Here is a 19,513-nt window from a genome sequence, read left to right as displayed (position 1 = left end):
GGAATTCGAGACATTGTGTCCTAACTTACTGGATATGATTCTCTTTCTCGAATAATGTGAAACATGCCATTTTCCTAAAAATTTTTAACGTTTTAATACAAGGATCGTATTTTTAAAATTCTTCAAGGTTCTCAATTTTCGACATTAAGACATTAAGTAATCAACTAGGTACCAATTTTGGGCGTATCGAGGGTGCTAATCCTTCCTCGTGCGTAACCGACTCCCGAACCCGTTTTTCTAAATTTCGTGGACCAAAATTGTTGTTTTAATAAAATCAAACCATTTATTAAAAACAACTCCTTTTCGAGGTGATCCAATCACACCTCATAAAAAAAGGGATTGGTGGCGACTCCCGTTTCATTTTTCAAAACCCAAGTCGACCCCGTTTTTCATCCAAAAAATGGTGTCAACAGTATGATATTAATAGTTGGCCGTAATGTATTAACTTATATATATATATGATCATATGTATAATTAAGTTATTGAGCTGGATTCAATATCTGAACTTTATATACCTATGTGGTTTAAAGGTATAGTTTATATATATTGAGTTAAATCGTTATACATGGAATCTTTTATACATATACATTTCGAAAGTGATTCGTATTTATGTGAATTGAGTGTTCGGGCTTAGTGCCTAGCAGGCTTGATGCCGGTGAAATATCTCAAACTATACGTCTAGCAGGCTAATTGCCGGTGAATTTGTTTAGACTATACGAATGTTTGAATTTGTGTGTTTGAAGAAGTAATGTATATAATCAACATATCTAGTTAGTAATTATATATATATATTTATAAACAGATATGAAATGTGGTTGATATATTTGTACATGATCGAATATATGTACAAAATAAGTAGAGATATGCATTTGGCTATTATGTTTAATGTGTATGTACATTCGCTGCAAATGGATTTTAAGTGTTAATAATTATGTATGCATTTGAATATCAGTAATTATTAACATATATGGTATTTGCAATTTCATTAAGGATACCGGGAAATTTATAATTATTTTTATATTTTGGTTATATTATAGACTTACTAAGCTATTAAGCTTACTTTGTTTGTTTATGTCATTCTGTTTGATAGACTTAAAGATCAAGCTTCAAGATCGGGGATCATCAGCTAGTTCATCACCCTATCAACTGTCTTGGTATTTAAAATGTTTAAATTTTAACTATGGCATGTACAGACTAGATAAATGTTTTGGAAAGTAGTACTTGATATATATTATGTATATATATTAATAGCCATACGTAAATGGCTTATATTTTTTTTATGTTTTAGCTAGAATGTAATATTTTTGTTTTATTATAAATGGTCAAATGTGTAGTTTTAAAAAAAAAATTGCATGGTTAATTTTAGATCTAGCAAATTATTTGTAATGGTTAAAATTTTTGAATTATACTGAATGTCTGTTCTAAGTTGTGTTTTATTTAGTAATGCCTTGTAACATTAATTCGGCAACGGATTCTGGTTAGGGGTGTTACATGATGCATGAAAGAGATACAAGAATTTATTGAGAAGGTATTCTCATCATGAGTTACCTTTATGGTTATAAGTTTAGACCTACTACAATGGTTTGAATTCCTCGAATATACAGTTAATTGATGCAGCAGTTGGTGGGACACTAAACAATAAAACACCTGAAGTAGCTTATGAGTTTATACAGGAGATGGCACTGAATAATTATTACTGGCAAGTCATGAGGACGAAACCGATGAAAGCATCCGGTGTTCTTAATTTAGATGTCGTCACCATGTTATCAACCCAAGTAAAAGCACTAAATAAGAAAATTGATGGTTTATATTTTTCTACGCAGATGAATCCGGTGATGCAATGCGATACAAATGGAGGTGGAATGAATAATTAGAATGTTTACCTTTCAGACCTGGTACAGAGAACGAGCAAGTCAATTGTTTGGGTAATAATTCTAAACCTCAAAATAACCCTTATAGTAATAACTATAATGCAAGTTGGAGGAACCATCCCAATTTTTCTTGGAGTGGTTAAGGAAATCAAAAAGCACAACCCCCTCTGGGCTTTCAACAACCTTATCAATAAGATAAGAAATCGAACCTTGAAGAGATGTTGGCAAAATTTATCTCAGTGTCAGAAACACGTTTCCAAAATACTAAGGCAGCACTGAAAAATTAGCAAGCATCAATTTAAGGATTTGAAAACCAAATAGGATAGTTTGCTAAATTAATTTCGAAAAGTCCACAAGGTAACTTGCCTAGCAATACTGAAACTAACCTAAGGGAGTAGCTTCATGCAATTATTGTTCGAGACGTGGAAGGGTTGGTTGAAACTGAACAAGAACCGAGGTAAGAAGTTATGGTGAACAATGATGAGGTTGAGGAAGGTAAGAAAGAGTAAAAGCCGGTTGCCAGAGAATCCAAACCTTAAGTGTCATATCCTAACGCATCGAAGAAAGACCACACGAACGAAAAATATGGTAAATTTTTTAGGCTTCTTACAAAATTACACATTAACTTACCATTTGTTGAAGTTCTTTCATAGATGTCAAATTATGTTAAATTCTTAAAAGAGTTGTTAACAAACAAGAGGAAGTTAGATGACTCGTCGACTGTGGAGCTTAATGTAGTTTGCTTGACCATTCTTCAAAATAAACCACCAAACAAACTTAAAGATCCAAGAAGTTATACTATTCCTTGTCTCATTAGTAGTTTAAATATTGATAATGCTTTGGCTGATTTAGAGATTAGTATTAATGTTATGCCTTACAAATTATTTAAACAACTTGGTCTTGGGAAACCCAAACGCACTAGGATGAGTATTCAATTAGTAGATAGAACTATTAGATATCCTAGGAGTATTATTAAGGATGTACTTGTGAAAATTGATAAGTATATATTACCCAATAACTTTGTTGTATTAGACATGGATGAGGATAGTAAGGTACCTTTGTTCTTAAGTCGACCCTTTTTAGCCGTTGCTAGGACTATTATTGATATTGGTATGGGTGAACTTGTGATTTGTGTACATGATGAAAAGATTACTCTTCAACCACGTGATTTTCTGAGAGTCTCTAGTGAGTGAGATGATTTTAAATGCTCTGTTAATGTTAGTAACCATGTGGCTCAACGTTCTTTGCAGGAAATCTCTCGTCAAAACGTGTTGGAGCCATATTTCAGTTAAGGTGAAAGAAACCAAACAACATATGAAGAGCGAATGGTGTAACTCGATGAACTAGATAAATAATGAGTGCATGCTGAGGAGAAACTGAAAGAACACGATGAAGAGCCAAAGCGACGCCATGATGCGCATATAATAAGAACGAACCAATTTAAAGTTAAGGACAAAATACTGCTAGACAAAACGAATCCACGAATTTCCCCTTCGGAGCTCAAGTCAAACTGATTGAACCTATTTACAGTACTGAACGTCTTTCTATACGGTACAGTCGAGGTAACTACAATAGCCCGTTTTTAATAAAATCAAAACAGTGGTTTTAGGACCACAAATCTGAGTTCGTAAGAAAATTTATTTTAATATTATTTTATGATCTGCATTATGATAGGAATATCGTATGGAAATTTCATTAAGAAAAATTTTACCGATTTCATGTTTAATTGAGAAAAAGACCAAATTGTATAAAATACAAAAGTTGAATTCTAGTAGCTAAAGGGATCAAATAGCTATGAAATTCAAAATTGGAGGTCCTTATATGGCAAATAGACCATTAAGTTGAGTTAGTAGATAATTATAATGATTCATCCATGGAAATTTAATTAAAGAAAAGGATAAAATTGGAAAGTAAAAGATGATAAATTAATAAAATAAGAAAACATCATCATTTTCATCATCTTTCCTAAATAGAAAAACATGGAAACCATAGCTAAGAGATAAGAGCTCAAGCAAGCTTATTTAGCTTAATTGGGCAAGTATTCTTATCCTATTTTTAGTAATTTTCATATTTCCGAGATAGTAATAGCTTAATCTAGCTATCTTGAGGATTAATTTGTAAAGAATCAAAGTACTAGGGTTTTTCCATGGATGAATATGCATTAATTATGAAATTTATGGTAGAAAATGAAAGGTTGTTGATAGATAAACAACTTTTGTAAAGTAAATTATGAGGAAATTGTGATTTAGGGACTAAATTGTAAAGAGGTAAATTTTATGAAAATTTTTTGAATTTTATGAATTATATGGGCTGAAAATATTATATGTAAAAATCAGCTAGGCTTGGAATAAGAATTAAATTACATGAATTTCATTTTTTGAGCCTAGGGACGAAATTGTCATTAATTAAAAGTATAGGGGCAAAATGGTAATTCTGCCTAGGACGTGAATTGAATTGAATATGAATTTTATTAAATTGAGCTAAATTTACTTGTATAGATCCGAATAGACTTAGTTCGGAATTAGATCGGGAAAAACAAAAAGTACCAGAATAGTAGTCTATGAACACGAACATTGTCGAGGTAAGTTCGTGTAACTAAATTGTGTACATTTATATGTTTGAATTGAATTTTTTATACATGTAAATTATGAAATTGTCATGTACATGAAATGGATTACATATATGTTGTAATACCCCGAAAATTACTACAGTAAAAAAGTAAGATAATATTCCTGATATAGTAAAATAAGGAAATAAAGTGATAAAAAGGATAATTTTGAGTTATGTCAACATTAAGAAGTAAATTATGACATATTAATTCAAGAAAGGATTAAATTGCAAAAGTGAGAAAAGTTTTGTTGCCAAGGGTAAATACTCAAAATTTGAGGGGTTAAAGTGCAAATAAGAAAAAGTTGAATGACCAATAGTGCAAATATTTTAAGGTTGGAATAATCTAGAAACTAAGAAAAATGGATGAATTAGGACCAAATTGAATAGGTGAAGAATTATGAGGGACTAAATCGTAATTTTACCAAATTAAGTAATGACTCAATGGTGGAATTTTAAAAGATCATAAAGGGCAAAATGGTCATTTAGAAGAGAGAGAAATCTAGAATATAATGATGATGTTGGAGATATTTTAGATTAAATAAATATTAGTTTATTAATATTTTAATTTGATTTTTAAATGATATTTTATTATTTTATTATTTAGTATATATATAAGTGGAAAGAAAGATGAAAAGGAATCAACCCACCATCTTTTCCATGCAACTAACGTTAGAAGAGAAGAGAAGAAAGAAAGTTTTGCTTTCTTTACAATTTCGTCCTTCCACCAAAAAAATTCACCATTTTCACTTAGAAATCAAAAAAATTTCCATAGCCATCAAGAGAGAAAGATAACAAGGAGACTATGGGGAGCTAGAATATCAAGTTGGATTCAAGAAATTGAAACTGGAGGAGAGAGAAAATCAAGTTAAAGGTTGAAATCAATAGGACAAGGCAAGAACATTGAGATTTCAATATATTTTTAAGTTTGATATTATTGAAATAGCATGGAAAAGATGTTATAGTAGAGTTTTCTTATATAAATTCTTATGTTCTTGATATATTAGTGAAGAGAAATAAGTGAAAGTGATGAGAAATATTATAGAGAAAGAGAATAAGGAAGTTATAAACTTAGTAATTAACATTTTGCACTAAAGCAATTTTGGACAGCAACAGTAGGTTAACTTTGAAAAATCACCATAAATTGTAGAAATGAATATAGAGGATGAAATAATTATGGAATTAAATCTTACTGAGTCTAGTTTCTTATAGAAGAAACGGTGTAAGTAATGGAATTGTAAATCATGAGATATAATAGATTTTGTGAGACAAGGTCAGAATGATTTCGGGTTCCCCTGTTCTGACTTTGGAAAATCATCAAAAATTGTAAAACAATAATTATGGGTTATAATTTATATGTTTAAAATAATTAAAGAGTCTATTTTCAATATAAACAAACGGGAATATCATCCAAAGCCTGTACAATGAGATAATTAAGTTTTAGTGAAGAAGGGTTGGAACTATCAGACAGCAGAACAAAGGTAACTTTAAAGAATAAACTGTATTTATTGGCTAAACCAAAAGTTCTGAAAATTTTATGGTAATAATATATGTGAGTCTAGTTTCAGGAAAAATTAGCGGATTCTAATTTGGAGTTCTGTAGCTCAAGATAAAAATAATTTAGTGGCTATGACTCAAATGGATGTTACTTATAAGCATATTATATAAATTAAGGATGTGGAATGGAGAGGAGGAGGAGGAAAATATATATATGAATATTAAGCTAGCATGGATAATTTTCACGTTTTAGGCTCAGGGACTAAATTGAATAAAATTAAAACTTTAAGGGTAAATTTGTAAAAATGTCAAAAAGTGACCAAATTCCATGAAATGAATTGTTTTATTATTTAAATTAGTAAATTGAATGAAATATTAATTTAGATCAAGATTGGGTGGAAATTTGAGAAAAATAAAAAAATTCCAAAATGTCCCTAAATTTTAGTATTTCTGCAATTTAGCCTGGTAAGTTCGTATGAACTACTGTATAATTTTAATTGAAGTGAATGCTATTTGGTAATGAATATTATATATATGTGTGTGTGTGTTTTATTATTGGAATTGAATTATTATTGGTAATATGTATAATTATTTGATGCATTGAAATGATTATCGGAAGCTCGATTGAGTTGGAAGCTTGTTGGAGATATATCACATTATCCATTGGTTCTATCGATAATTTTGGATGATTTGATTCTGGTTATAATGGCATGTACAAGTGAAATTGGTTAACGTTAGCTCATTAATGTTTTGATTTTGATTGGTTATAAATATGAATGCTTGATGAAAAGAAAAGTTTGAAAATTAATTAGTAAACTCTGGTAATGCTTTATAACCCTATTCTGGTGATAGATACGAGTTAGGGGTGTTACATATGTGACAAAGCCCGATAAATATTAAGACCATTTGAATAGATGAAATTCGATTGGATACAGGGTTCCCGTATTGGTTGTAGTCCTGCATACATTGCAGACACACCATAGCTCACAAGAGCGTCCCGTTATTAGCCCTCTCGAGCTTCTCGTTATATTATTCTTGTGAGCTTCCCGTTATATTGTTCTTGCGAGCTTCCTGTTAATAGCTCTTCGAAGCATCCTGATCGGTTGTGATCCTGCATGTGTTGTGGGCACACCGCAGCTTTTATGAGTGTCCCGTTATATGGCTCTTCTTGAGCTTCCCGATTAAAGGCTCTTTGTTAGCTTCCTAAATAATGGCACTTCGGAGCTTCATAATATGGCTCGCTTGAACTTCCCGATAGATGGCTATTCGGAGCTTCTCGATTAATGGCTCTTCTCAGCTACCCGTTATTGGCTCGTATGAGCTTCCCGATTATGGCTCTTATGAGCTTCCCGTTATACAGCCCAAATAAGCTTCCCGTTATGCAACTCACATGAGCTTCCCATTATATGGCTCGAGAGAGTGCTTCCCGTTTATATGCTTGTATGAGCACTCCCAAAAATGAATTGACAGATTAAAGTTTTGTACACTTCGTGTGTACTACCTATGCATCTATCAGAATTTCAAATAAATTCAATAGGCAAAGTTCCGACATGAGATAATCTGAACTTGGGATGAATTATTATGGAAACGTATTTGAAATTCATGTATATGATTTGTAACATGATGAGATCATCCTTGTTTCTTAGAATTCATGTGAATTACATAACTAACAAGTTTGATGAGAATATGTGTTTAGGCTATTCGGAGCTTCATAATATGGCTCGCTTGAACTTCCTGATAGATGGCTATTCGGAGCTTCTCGATTAATGGCTCTTCTCAGCTACCCGTTATTGGCTCGTATGAGCTTCCCGATTATGGCTCTTATGAGCTTCCCGTTATACAGCCCAAATAAGCTTCCCGTTATGCAACTCACATGAGCTTCCCATTATATGGCTCGAGAGAGTGCTTCCCATTTATATGCTTGTATGAGCACTCCCAAAAATGAATTGACAGATTAAAGTTTTGTACACTTCGTGTGTACTACCTATGCATCTATCAGAATTTCAAATAAATTCAATAGGCAAAGTTCCGACATGAGATAATCTGAACTTGGGATGAATTATTATGGAAACGTATTTGAAATTCATGTATATGATTTGTAACATGATGAGATCATCCTTGTTTCTTAGAATTCATGTGAATTACATAACTAACAAGTTTGATGAGAATATGTGTTTAGGCTATTCGGAGCTTCATAATATGGCTCGCTTGAACTTCCTGATAGATGGCTATTCGGAGCTTCTCGATTAATGGCTCTTCTCAGCTACCCGTTATTGGCTCGTATGAGCTTCCCGATTATGGCTCTTATGAGCTTCCCGTTATACAGCCCAAATAAGCTTCCCGTTATGCAACTCACATGAGCTTCCCATTATATGGCTCGAGAGAGTGCTTCCCGTTTATATGCTTGTATGAGCACTCCCAAAAATGAATTGACAAATTAAAGTTTTGTACACTTCGTGTGTACTACCTATGCATCTATCAGAATTTCAAATAAATTCAATAGGCAAAGTTCCGACATGAGATAATCTGAACTTGGGATGAATTATTATGGAAACATATTTGAAATTCATGTATATGATTTGTAACATGATGAGATCATCCTTGTTTCTTAGAATTCATGTGAATTACATGACTAACAAGTTTGATGAGAATATGTGTTTAGGCTATTGGCTAAATTGCTTTGGATGTATTTTATGAGCTTATCTAAATTGAATTGAATGGAAAGTTAACTTCCTATTATACGAACTTACTAAGCATTAATTGCTTACTCTGTCTCATTTCCTCTATTTTATAGTACTCGAGAGCTTGTAAAGTTTGGGCGTGGGTCAGAGCAACATCACACTATCTTTCAGCTCATTCGGTATAAATAGCAAACTTATTTTTGGGTGTAATGACATGTATAGGTTAAATTGGTCAAATGATGGCATAAAAATATTTGGTTGAAACTAGCCATTGGTATCGCTTGTGTTTGGTGTTTTGAGATGTAAATATATGGACTAAACATGTTTGATGTGTGTGTTTGAAATGGATATATGGTGGAAAGTATATAAATCTATTGATGAATGGTTTTGAGTTAGCATAATTTATCAAATTTGCCTATATGCATAAATGTGTATTTGGTAAGTTTGAACACTTGAATATATGTGATAATATGTCATGTAAAAGACTTAGTTTTGGCTTGGTTTTAATGTCTTGAATTGGTTGGTGAATGTATTCAAGTGTTGATGTAGGTGGAAGACAAATTCGATGAGAAATGTGGCCTTGGAAAGGGCTTATTTTCATCCACATGGGTAGAGACACGGGCGTGTGTCTCAGTCATGTGTGACTCACAACCTAGCACATAGGCGTATGTCTTGGCCGTGTGTCCCCTGCATCTAAAAAAAATTTGAAAAATAGAATGCTCAGAATTGTTCACATGAGCAAAGACACAGCCATGTAGCACACGGTTGAGTGACTTGGCTGTGTGATCCCTGCACCTAATTAATACAAATTAAATTATTTACACGACCTAACATATAGGTGTGTGGCTTGGCCGTGTGACTCAAGTCAGTAAGCACTCTATATTGGACACGGGCTGGGACACGGTCGTGTGCCCTACCTTAAATACCTGCACGACCTTAGACATGGGCGTGTCTCTTGGCTGTGTGAGCCACACGGCCTGGCTACACGGGCGTGTGTCCCCTGCACCTAGGAAAAATTTTAGAATTTTGCAAAAAATTCTTTGAGTTCCCAATTTAGTCCTGACTTGTTTTAAATGCATATTTTGGGCATTGAGTGCCCATTCAAGGGACAATATGATTGATTTTGGATATGAAAAGTAAATTATATGAATTAATTGCATTTGATCTGTAAACTCCGGTAATGCTCTGTAACCCTGTTCCGGCGATGGATATGGGTTAGGGGTGTTACAGTAACGCATTCTAAGTTCGGCACATTTAAGGTAAACAATATTTGACTCAAATCTTATCTTGGTATTAAAATTAATAAAGAGAAAGAGGAGCTTTGGCTCCGAGAACACAATAACCATGCGCATACAAGGTAAAGTCAAGCTTAAACTCTAAATATGCACTTCTCGAGAGGCAACTCGAGTGTTAAAATTTTGTTAATTCTTTTAGTTTTATTTCATGTTAATTTTAAAATTAATTAAATTATTTTAAAAAAGCTTTTTTAAACCTCATAGCCAGGACACATGGGTGTGTCCCAGGCCGTATGCACAATGGGTATTCAACAGTGAGTCACACAGCCTGATGACACGGCTGTGTGGTTGTAACAGCCCAAATTTGGGGCTAGTTGGAATAGTGGTTTCAGGACCACAAATTCGACAAGAAAAAATTTATTTTCATTATATTTTTATGGTCTATGATTTTGCAAAATGATTTCATGAAAATTTCGTTCGAAAAATTTGTCGTTTGGGCACTCAATTTAGTCAAAAGGACTAAATTGTAAAAAGTGTAAAAGTTGAGTTCTATATGTTGGAGGTGTCCAATTGTTATGAAATTTTAAATTGGAGGTATTTATATGGTAATTAGACCATTGGTTAAGTTGGTGGACAAAAATGGGTATGGTTAGGCATGTTTCCAAAGTTTTTCATTAAGGGCATTTTGGTCATTTAGTTATTAAAATGAATTAAAAACAAAATTAAAAGTCAATTTTTGTCCATATTCAACCCCTAGGCCAAAAATTGCATGGGGAAACCATGGCTAGGGTTTTTCAAGCTTCCAAGCTCGATTGTAAGTCCGTTCTATCCCCGTTTTTAATGATTTTTACGTTTTTAAAATTCTCGTAACAAGATTTACCTATTTTTACCATTCTTTTGAACTAGGGTTTGTGTTTAAAAATTTACTCATGATTGATATGCATGTATTTTGATGTTTTATGGAAGAATATGAATGTTTGGAGTGTGATAAACGATTTGTACTAAGTAATTTTCGATGAAAATGCCTGAAAGGATTAATTTGTAAAAGTTATAAAATATGTCACAAGTGTGTGAGTAAGTGAGTATTGTGGACTGCTATAGTTATGAAAATGGTTCACCTAGGCCTAAAATGCAGGGAAATTGAATAAAAATTATTTTACGAGCCTAGAGGAAAAATTGTAATTTTGTGAAACTTTAGGGGTAAAACATAATTTTTCCAAAGTATGATTTTTGGACTGGAATGAATAGTGTGAAGGGTGTATAATTTAAATGTATTGTTATAAATCAAGAAAGACGAGAAATTGAAATTGATCGATACAAAGAAAAGTGAGAAAAAGTGAAAAATTCCCGAATGAACCTTTGGAATAAAAAGGGATACGAATGAAGTGATAGAAATGATCACATGTGTGGCACGGATTGTGTGTAGGCCACTATGTAAAAGTGAAAGTGATGGTCATGTGTGTAGTACTATGTGTAGGCTACTATGCGTACCAGATAGTTTCGATCACGTGTGTAGTACTATGTGCAGGCTACTACGTGTATCGGATGGTAATGGTCATATGTGTAGTACTATGTGCAGGCTACTATGTGAACCAAACATCATTGATTAGTAAGGTGGTTGCTATGTGCTGATTCCACCGGGCATCAATTATTAATAAGGTGGTTGCTATGTGTTGAATCCACCGAGTATCTGTTATTATTCCGAAGTGTTCATCGGGAAATTGACTAAGTGTAATTGAATAATGAATATAAGTGTGGAATTGAATTGAATATCGACTTAGAAATGGAAAATTAAATTTTGAATTGAATTGTGATTGAAAGTGAAAAAGTGAAATTATGAAAGAGTACATTTAGCAATAAAACAGTTTAGGCAGCAATAGTTGTGTGACTTTAAAAATCACCAAAAATGGTGGAGATTGAATTAGAGGCTGAATAATATATTAAATTTAAGATGAATGAGTCTATTTTCACATAAAAGGAATAGATCAAGCCAAATATTTATATATTTTTAGATATTTGAAGTTTAGTTAGATAGAGTCAGAATGAGTTTGGAATCCCCTATTTTGACTTTGGAAAATTTTCAAAAATTGTAAAAAAATAATTATGGGATAAATTTTATATTTTTAGAATCCTAAGTGAATCTATTTTCAAGAGAAATAAACGGAAATAATATCTAAATTTTGTACAATGAGATAATTATTTTTTAGTGAGAGAGGTCAGAACTATCGAGCAGTGAAATAAGGGAAACTTTAAAGAATAAACTGTACTATTCGGCTAAACAAAAAATTGTGAAAATTTTATGGTAAGAAGATATGTGAATCTAGTTTTGAGAAAAATTTACGGATCTTAATTTTGAGTTCTGTAGCTCCAGGTAAAAATAATTTAGTGACTCTCACTTGAGTAGATAGCTTTGAATATACATGTGAGTGAATAGTGAAACTGTAGTTAATGTTGTTTAAGTGTGTTATACACATTAAGGATGTGGAATGGAGAGGAGGAGGAGGAAAATTGGAAGAACATATGAATTCTTTGTGTATAATTGGTCATATGCTCGATAATCGATAAACGATTGAAAAGAAATGATGTTTATAATTGTGCATTATTAGTTGTAGTTAAAGTTCATGTGAGAAAATAAAGTTTCATAGTATGTGTATGTGGTATACTTGGTATATGATTTGGTATGTAGCAATGTCAGAAATGATTTATGAATTAACTCATGTTGATAAGTTTGATACATAAATAAATGTGGTGCTTATCCATGCTTATAATGCTTATACTATATGTTTATTTGGCTAGCATGTTTGGTGTATATGCTTAGGCTTTGGCGAAGTTGTGGCTGGATTACGCCACATTAAATTTATAAAATTATGCATTGAGATGGTAAATGTCTAGATGGAAATATTCTTGTGATCATAAAAGGGTGGTAAGGTTTAAAGTTTGTAATCTTTATTAAAATGGTTTATCATGTGGTTAGTCTTCAAAAAGACTAGCTTGCGACTATGGTTGAGTGTAATGTTTATATCTTGTGTGATATGCATAGGAAACGGGAATGAAAAGGAAATGAAATACTAGGTTCATGCTTGAAGTGTAAAATGATGCAAAAAGGGGACGTTAAGTTAAACGATAAATATGTATTAAACTTAATGAAATTAAATTGTACGTGAATTAAATGGAAATTGCAAATGATATGATTTGAATTAAATGAATTATTGTGGTATTGAAATGTATATTGGATTTAGAAATTGAATTGATTCATGAACATGAGAATCGTGAATTAAATGAAATGGAAATGAAGTATTGAATTGCATGAGTATGTATTGGGTCTCAGAAGCCCTATTTGTTACAAATATAGTATTTTGAAGTTATAACGTGAAGATTTATAAAAGCATATTAAAAATTTGAAGAGTTTAAATTTGAATGAAATTTTATAACTCGGTTTAACATGTTTATAAGTGTATGTGTTCTGGTAATGCCTCATACCCTATTTCGGCATCGAATATGGGTAAGGGGTGTTAGAATGTGACATCGCCAGATTCGGTCACAATGTGACCTCGTACACGGGTATGTGAGAAACGAAGGAATATCACACACGGCCTAAACACATGGGCGTGTCCGAGCCCGTGTGAAGACTGGGCTTAAATTTTGAATTACACACGGGCTGAGGAAGCCCTACATGGGCATGTGACACGACCGTGTGGCCCAACACGGGCCTAAACACGATTGTGTCCCCGTTTTAATCCAAACCCTAAATTAATTTTTTTCACTTTGTCTTCCCTCCCAACTTTCCAAAAACAAACCCTAGCAACCGTTCTCCCCTTTCACACATTTTTTGACCACCATCATCCTAACACCCTCGCCCCCACTCTGTTTCCTCGTGCACTAGCCTTTCCCTCATCCTTTTCACCCTTCCTTTGTCAACACCGTCTAAACGCCCTCTTTTCCCCATGACTTCTCCCTTTCACCCCGATCTTTCCCCCTCACTGAACCACTGCGATCAGCCCATCCCGACCACTGCGATCCTTCCCCTTCACCGAACCTTTTAATATGAAAATTTATTTATTACATGACATGTAAATGAATTATACGATAAGATACAATGATTTGTAATGATATATATGTGGAAATGATGCTTGTGTGAACTTACTATAAGTTTTGGATACGTTTGTCATTCTAATTGGGTTATACACGAGGTAAAACGAGGATTTTACATGTGATAATGAGGTTTATCATTTGTTGTAGATTATCGGATTAGATGTATTGTAGGTTTAGGCCGGATGAGTAACCTCGATATATTGTCAACTTGTGTGAGCAACCCTGTTATAAAGTCAGCTTGAGTGAGCAACTTATTCGCTCGCATTTCTGGGTCTATTTTACTATAGTTCCATCAAGCGATATTCAATTAAATGGAAATGGAAACTTAAAATTGAATTGGAAATGAGATAGTATATGTTTGATAATTGATATATGATAACATGTTAAATTTGCATATTTTTTGTGTTTAAATCGATTAATTCTTGAATTGATCCTTGCTAAATTAGTGATTTTATGTTTTAATCTTGTCAGGAATGCAATTGGGATGCTACGAGTTAAAAACGAGCAGAAAAAGACCAATTTGCAGCATAGTTAATAACAGGGGCCAAATCAGAAACGTGGAAATAGTCAAAGACTCATCAGATGTCTTTTGACTTTGTAAAAGCTAAAATTAGAAGAAAATCTAATTTTATTTTTATTTAATTTTAATTATGTAGTGGGTAGTTAGGCCAAATTTAGTAAGTCATATGTGTATAAATGGGGCATTTATGGTAGTTTGGAAAAGACACTTGATTTCACTTGAAATTAAATAAGAATTATTCCTTTCCTTCCAAATTAATGCGTTAGTAGCATACTGCTACTCCCATTTCCATTTTCTTGTTTTTGCAAAATTTGTTTAATTGCTTTCCAAGTCTCTTCCCTTTCCAACCTCCACCATTTTTATTCAAATCCACTCCATAGCCAACCAAAGCTTGATTAAATCCATGTTTCACTAAATACTAACTTAGCTTTAGGTAGATATTCTTTCCGGTCAAGAATCGTGAGATACGTATCCGTACTAAAAATCCTTCCAATTAGTATTCACTATTTTCCTAAATATCAGGATTGACAAATTTATCCCTTAAAGTTAACTCGATTTCAAATTAAAAAGCGCGTTGGGCTGGAGTCATGTTTGCGGACAGTTGGGGAAACAAGTTGGATGTAATGTATTCGAATCTTCGAGAACAAATCAAGGGAGAAGTGATCGGGTTTAAGCGACCCCCGTGCGGTTGAGGCCGTTAATCCGAGTTGGGTTCTTCAGAACACTAGGCTACCGGAATATTGAATCGGGAACGCGTGTATCTCGATTAGGTAATCGATAAGGGTTGGTTTGCAGGTTGTATCGAGAGCAGCTAGGAGAGGAAGAATTGGCAGTTAGGACGTTCTTAACTGCTATAAGCAGCTTATTGTTTAAAGTAGAAAATTAATCTTCGAGGATCGATTCAAAATCCGAAATCCGCCGAGTCTAGGGCAAAAGCTTATTATCTCTGTTTACAAAATCCGAATTTATTTCCCAATTTAATTTTATTTCCAATTTATTTAATTGTTTATTTATGTTGTTTCAATTATTTAATTTCTAAATATTTCAAAACTCCCCTGATTTATTTGTTTATTTTTCAACAGGTCCGTTTGGAGTCATGGGCACGACTATTGCTACGATTATCGACACGACAGAAATTCTGATAACAAGTTAAAACGCGAAAGTTGATTATAATACTAATCCCCCTGGACTCAACCTACTACCACTCTTTACTACTATTTAGAGTTATTTTAATTGTAGGAATTATTTTTGGTGGTTTCGATGCTCATCAGTATGTGATTTCATTAATGAAGTGATATTACTCATAATATAAAAACATGACTAACATACTGGTAATGTTGGTATGTGACTAGTTATGCTATTAGAAGCAATCTGTTTACTAATTTGTGATTTAATATTGGTGCATGAATTGCATTTCATTGTTATGTTTTATTGAAGTTGGTTATATTATGTAATATATGAGGGTGCCTCATGTCTCAGTTTGAATTACTTTAAAGATTATTTTTTTTATTTCAAAAAATTAGATTTTTAGTAGTTATGTTATGTGAATATTTTAAATAAATAATTTATTTATATTTAGGTGACAAATTCCTGTATTATTTTCAAAAATTTATCCCTTGACTTTTGACATTTTAAAATTCATGTCTAATTGTTAATATTATTAAATTTATTTTTTTATATTCAAGTTTATTACAGCGTCATATTTTTCATTACATTAGTATCAAGTGAGTATTTCTTTTTTAATTTTAAAATGTCACAGCAATAAATTTAACACACACAAAAAAAATAACAGTGCTAACAATTGAACTTGAATTTTGAATTTTAAAAAATAAAAAAACTAAATTACTGAAATTAATAATACAAAAATTTAAATTTAAATTTATGAATAATACATTTATATCCAACCATTTTATCAATGAGTAAAATTTAGAATCTTTGGAATAAAAAAATAACCTTAAAAGAAATGGGCTATCATTGCATGAGACAATAGAACAAATAAAATTTAATACAAATTATGTTTGAATCTTATCCGAAATTTTCATTTTGGGTCATTGGTTTAGGGTATTGTCAGGCTTTTTGAAATCAAAGTTCTATTTTCTCTGTACAAAGTAAATATGCCAAAAATCTAGAATAAGCACTGCATGTTTATTCAACTAATTGAGCTAGTCTTTTGTCGAGGTGGGGTTAAATGTATTGATAGTATTCATTAATCCAACTACCCAACATCCTCAAAAGTCAATTCAAAAAGAGTCACATCTCAATTTCTTAGATATTTATTAAAATATTCATTTTAAAAAATATGATAGCATTTTAACCAAAATAATTGAGGATAATAAAAACTATTTGGAGATTTAATTTAGTCAAATGTGATCATAATAGAGGGACCAGAACTGAAAATTAACCACTTGTCTTACAAGGTAAAAAAGTGGTGAACAAGGGGCTTCCTTGTATATATTGGTATTTATTTTGGTTTGGTATCTCATTTGAGCTTTTCCCGAAGAATTACAATGAGCCTAGTTTCTAAATTGTGGCCCAATAGAAGATTTAGCAAATTCTCATGCAACTGCCTGAACAACTACTTTTAGGCCCATATATGTGGCTTCTTCTTTTCTTTTGATAAAAATTTATATTTTTTTTGCTATAATAATAAATGTAATTGAAGTGGAGCAAAAAAAAGTAGCATATGAACACCGTTGATTGTCTACGAGAATTTTATTATGATGGAAAAAATATTAGACTTGTTGAATTACAGAGACAAGGAAAATCTATCTATATATTCATTTTCTTTAATCTTCTAAAACATTCAAATTCACTATATGTGTAATTGGCAACTAAGATCTCATCTCCAGTGGCTGTCATCACAAGGAGAGCAACCTTCTTTTGCAATGTCAGTGATTTGAACTCCAGAATCATAAATAACTCCAGTTTTCCACTCAGCTGGAAGCACACTTTTTGCCCAAATCCACTTCCCATCAAACCCAGATGTCACCACAAATCTGAATTGCAGGGCTCCATTTGGGACTCTGCTTGTGTCCCATACCGCCCCATGGTTCCTGCTCATGAAGTTCCAGTTTGCAGACCCAACCTGGAATGATATAAAGCTAATAGTTTTAGCCCACTTTTTCCTTTTTCCTTTTTAAAGTTTAAACACTCTTGGACTAAATAAACTAACCTGAGCTACATCCATGGCTACTACTTCAGTCTGACCACCCTGGTACATCAATTTAATTGCCAAGTAAGTCGGTTTTTGGCTTGATTCTTCAACTCTAACAGCTAGGTTCTGGTTTTTGTATTCACAAGGTATCCTGTTTCACATAACCAGTGTTACAGTAGTTAGTTATAATATTGATGTGAATCAAAGTTAATAATTTACATAGGAAAAAGGGATGTAATAAAAAAATATATTGGAACGTTATAGGCATTAATGTGCCTGCTGGCTGCTGCCCCATGGGTGAGTCTGAGTTTTTTATGTGGTGGTTGTAACAAAACCATTAGATGAAGAAATGCTTTTAATTCATGTTTTACCTTTTATATTCCACGTCGACAATCCCAAGTTTCAAAATGTCTCGGCCCATGCCTTTGTTAGCCATCGCCATGAATGCTCTGCTGCTAAGAACAAAGTCCGTTTCATTATTGTGATTGAGATCAGTTAGTGTGATCCTAGTCCCTTCACTGCTGCACAGAGTTGAATTCTTGCACCTTATCTGCCAAAATATGATGAAAAATCAAAACTAAAACTCCATCATAAGAAAAAAAGAAAAAAAAACTGAATTATACAAACCTGGAAGCAGGCCCCACAACCGGCTCCATCTTTGTAAAGAGAAGAAACACCAGCAGCAAGGTGTCCACCACTTAAACCTAAAGCCAAGGAACCGTATCCACAAGCTCCCGCTGCAATATCAAACCCACAAAACAAAGGTCACCCACTAAAACAACTCTGGGTATTAATGAAATTGATAGGAAAAAAGGAAACAAATTGCGGCTAAACCTGAAAGAGCAGAGGCTTTGGAGAAATAAGCAGCCTTGGACTGGTGCAGGCAGCGATCACAAGCAGAAGCAGAAGAAAGGAGAAGGAATAAGACGCAAAGAAAGAGGGCCATTTGTGTGGAGTTGAGTTAGAGAGAAATGGAAGTGAGAAGCAAAGTGAGGGGCCATCAGTTTATTTATAGCAAGTGTTTTGTGTGTGGAGTGGAGTACAGGTCAGCATTAACATAAATGTTTGGATCGAGTTTTATGCCTTTTAGAGCAACCCTATTAGAATACTGTTTGCTATGTCTCAACAAGGCTTACACTGTAAGGAAAGCGACAGGCATTTGTCTAAAACGCGGAGAGACAAAACAAAAGGGGATAATGGACTTTGTCACCGACCCTTTTGCCTATGCCCTCACAGCTGTGACCGTAAGAAATGAGTGGAACCTTCAACAGAAGAGCTTTTCTTTTGACAGTGGGATTGATAGATTTGCTAGTGAAAGTTGGGTTAGGGGTGCAAAGTTTTGGCACTTTTAGGGGAACCTTCAACTCACTTTCCGTTCCCCATGTTTTTGCATTTTCAGATTTTGTCTTGATTAGTCTATTAAATCAAAATAAATAATTTCATGTTTATTTTAATAGGTTGCCACGTGTGCAAGTGAAAAATAAAAATCTAATAAAAGATGGGAAGGATATAGTAGTTTAGTAAGTACGTACTACTAATTCGAAAGGAGAATTCTGGGATGGCAGTTGATCCACCCTTGAAATTTGGTGAGATTTGTTTCAATTATGGACCCAAAGAAACTATTAAGTGAAAAAGGAAAATGGATGAAGATGATAAAGATTGCTTGTTAATTAGTGGAAACATAAAGAACAAATTCTAAGCAAAGCATACTGCCAAAACTTGAACAGCTATGGTGGACTACAACCAAAAGAGAGCTTCTTTAGCTGTACAAATGATTATATGCAATTATATTTCTATTAATCTTTTTCAGAATCAACCTTCATTTTTTTTACACATTGTATTAATGTTATTTTTCC

General features: G+C 33.1%; 1 protein-coding gene across 1 annotated transcript; it reads right to left on the bottom strand.

The window, feature by feature from the left end:
- Nucleotides 1–17,200: 17,200 nt before the first annotated feature.
- On the bottom strand, nt 17,201–18,704 carry LOC107921049 (expansin-like A2). The gene is made up of 5 exons (XM_016850905.2): nt 18,492–18,704; nt 18,285–18,394; nt 18,029–18,207; nt 17,676–17,808; nt 17,201–17,588 (listed from the first exon to the last, which is right to left on the bottom strand). The coding sequence occupies exons 1-5, from the start codon at nt 18,601–18,603 to the stop codon at nt 17,343–17,345; spliced, it is 780 nt and encodes a 259-aa protein (XP_016706394.1). The 5' UTR covers nt 18,604–18,704; the 3' UTR covers nt 17,201–17,342.
- Nucleotides 18,705–19,513: the final 809 nt, after the last annotated feature.

This window comes from Gossypium hirsutum, chromosome D01 (assembly GCF_007990345.1).
Source record: "Gossypium hirsutum isolate 1008001.06 chromosome D01, Gossypium_hirsutum_v2.1, whole genome shotgun sequence".
Classification (NCBI taxonomy): Eukaryota; Viridiplantae; Streptophyta; class Magnoliopsida; order Malvales; family Malvaceae; genus Gossypium; species Gossypium hirsutum.
The sequence above is the reverse complement of the archived record's forward strand: the minus strand, read 5'-3'. Positions and strand labels throughout refer to the sequence as shown.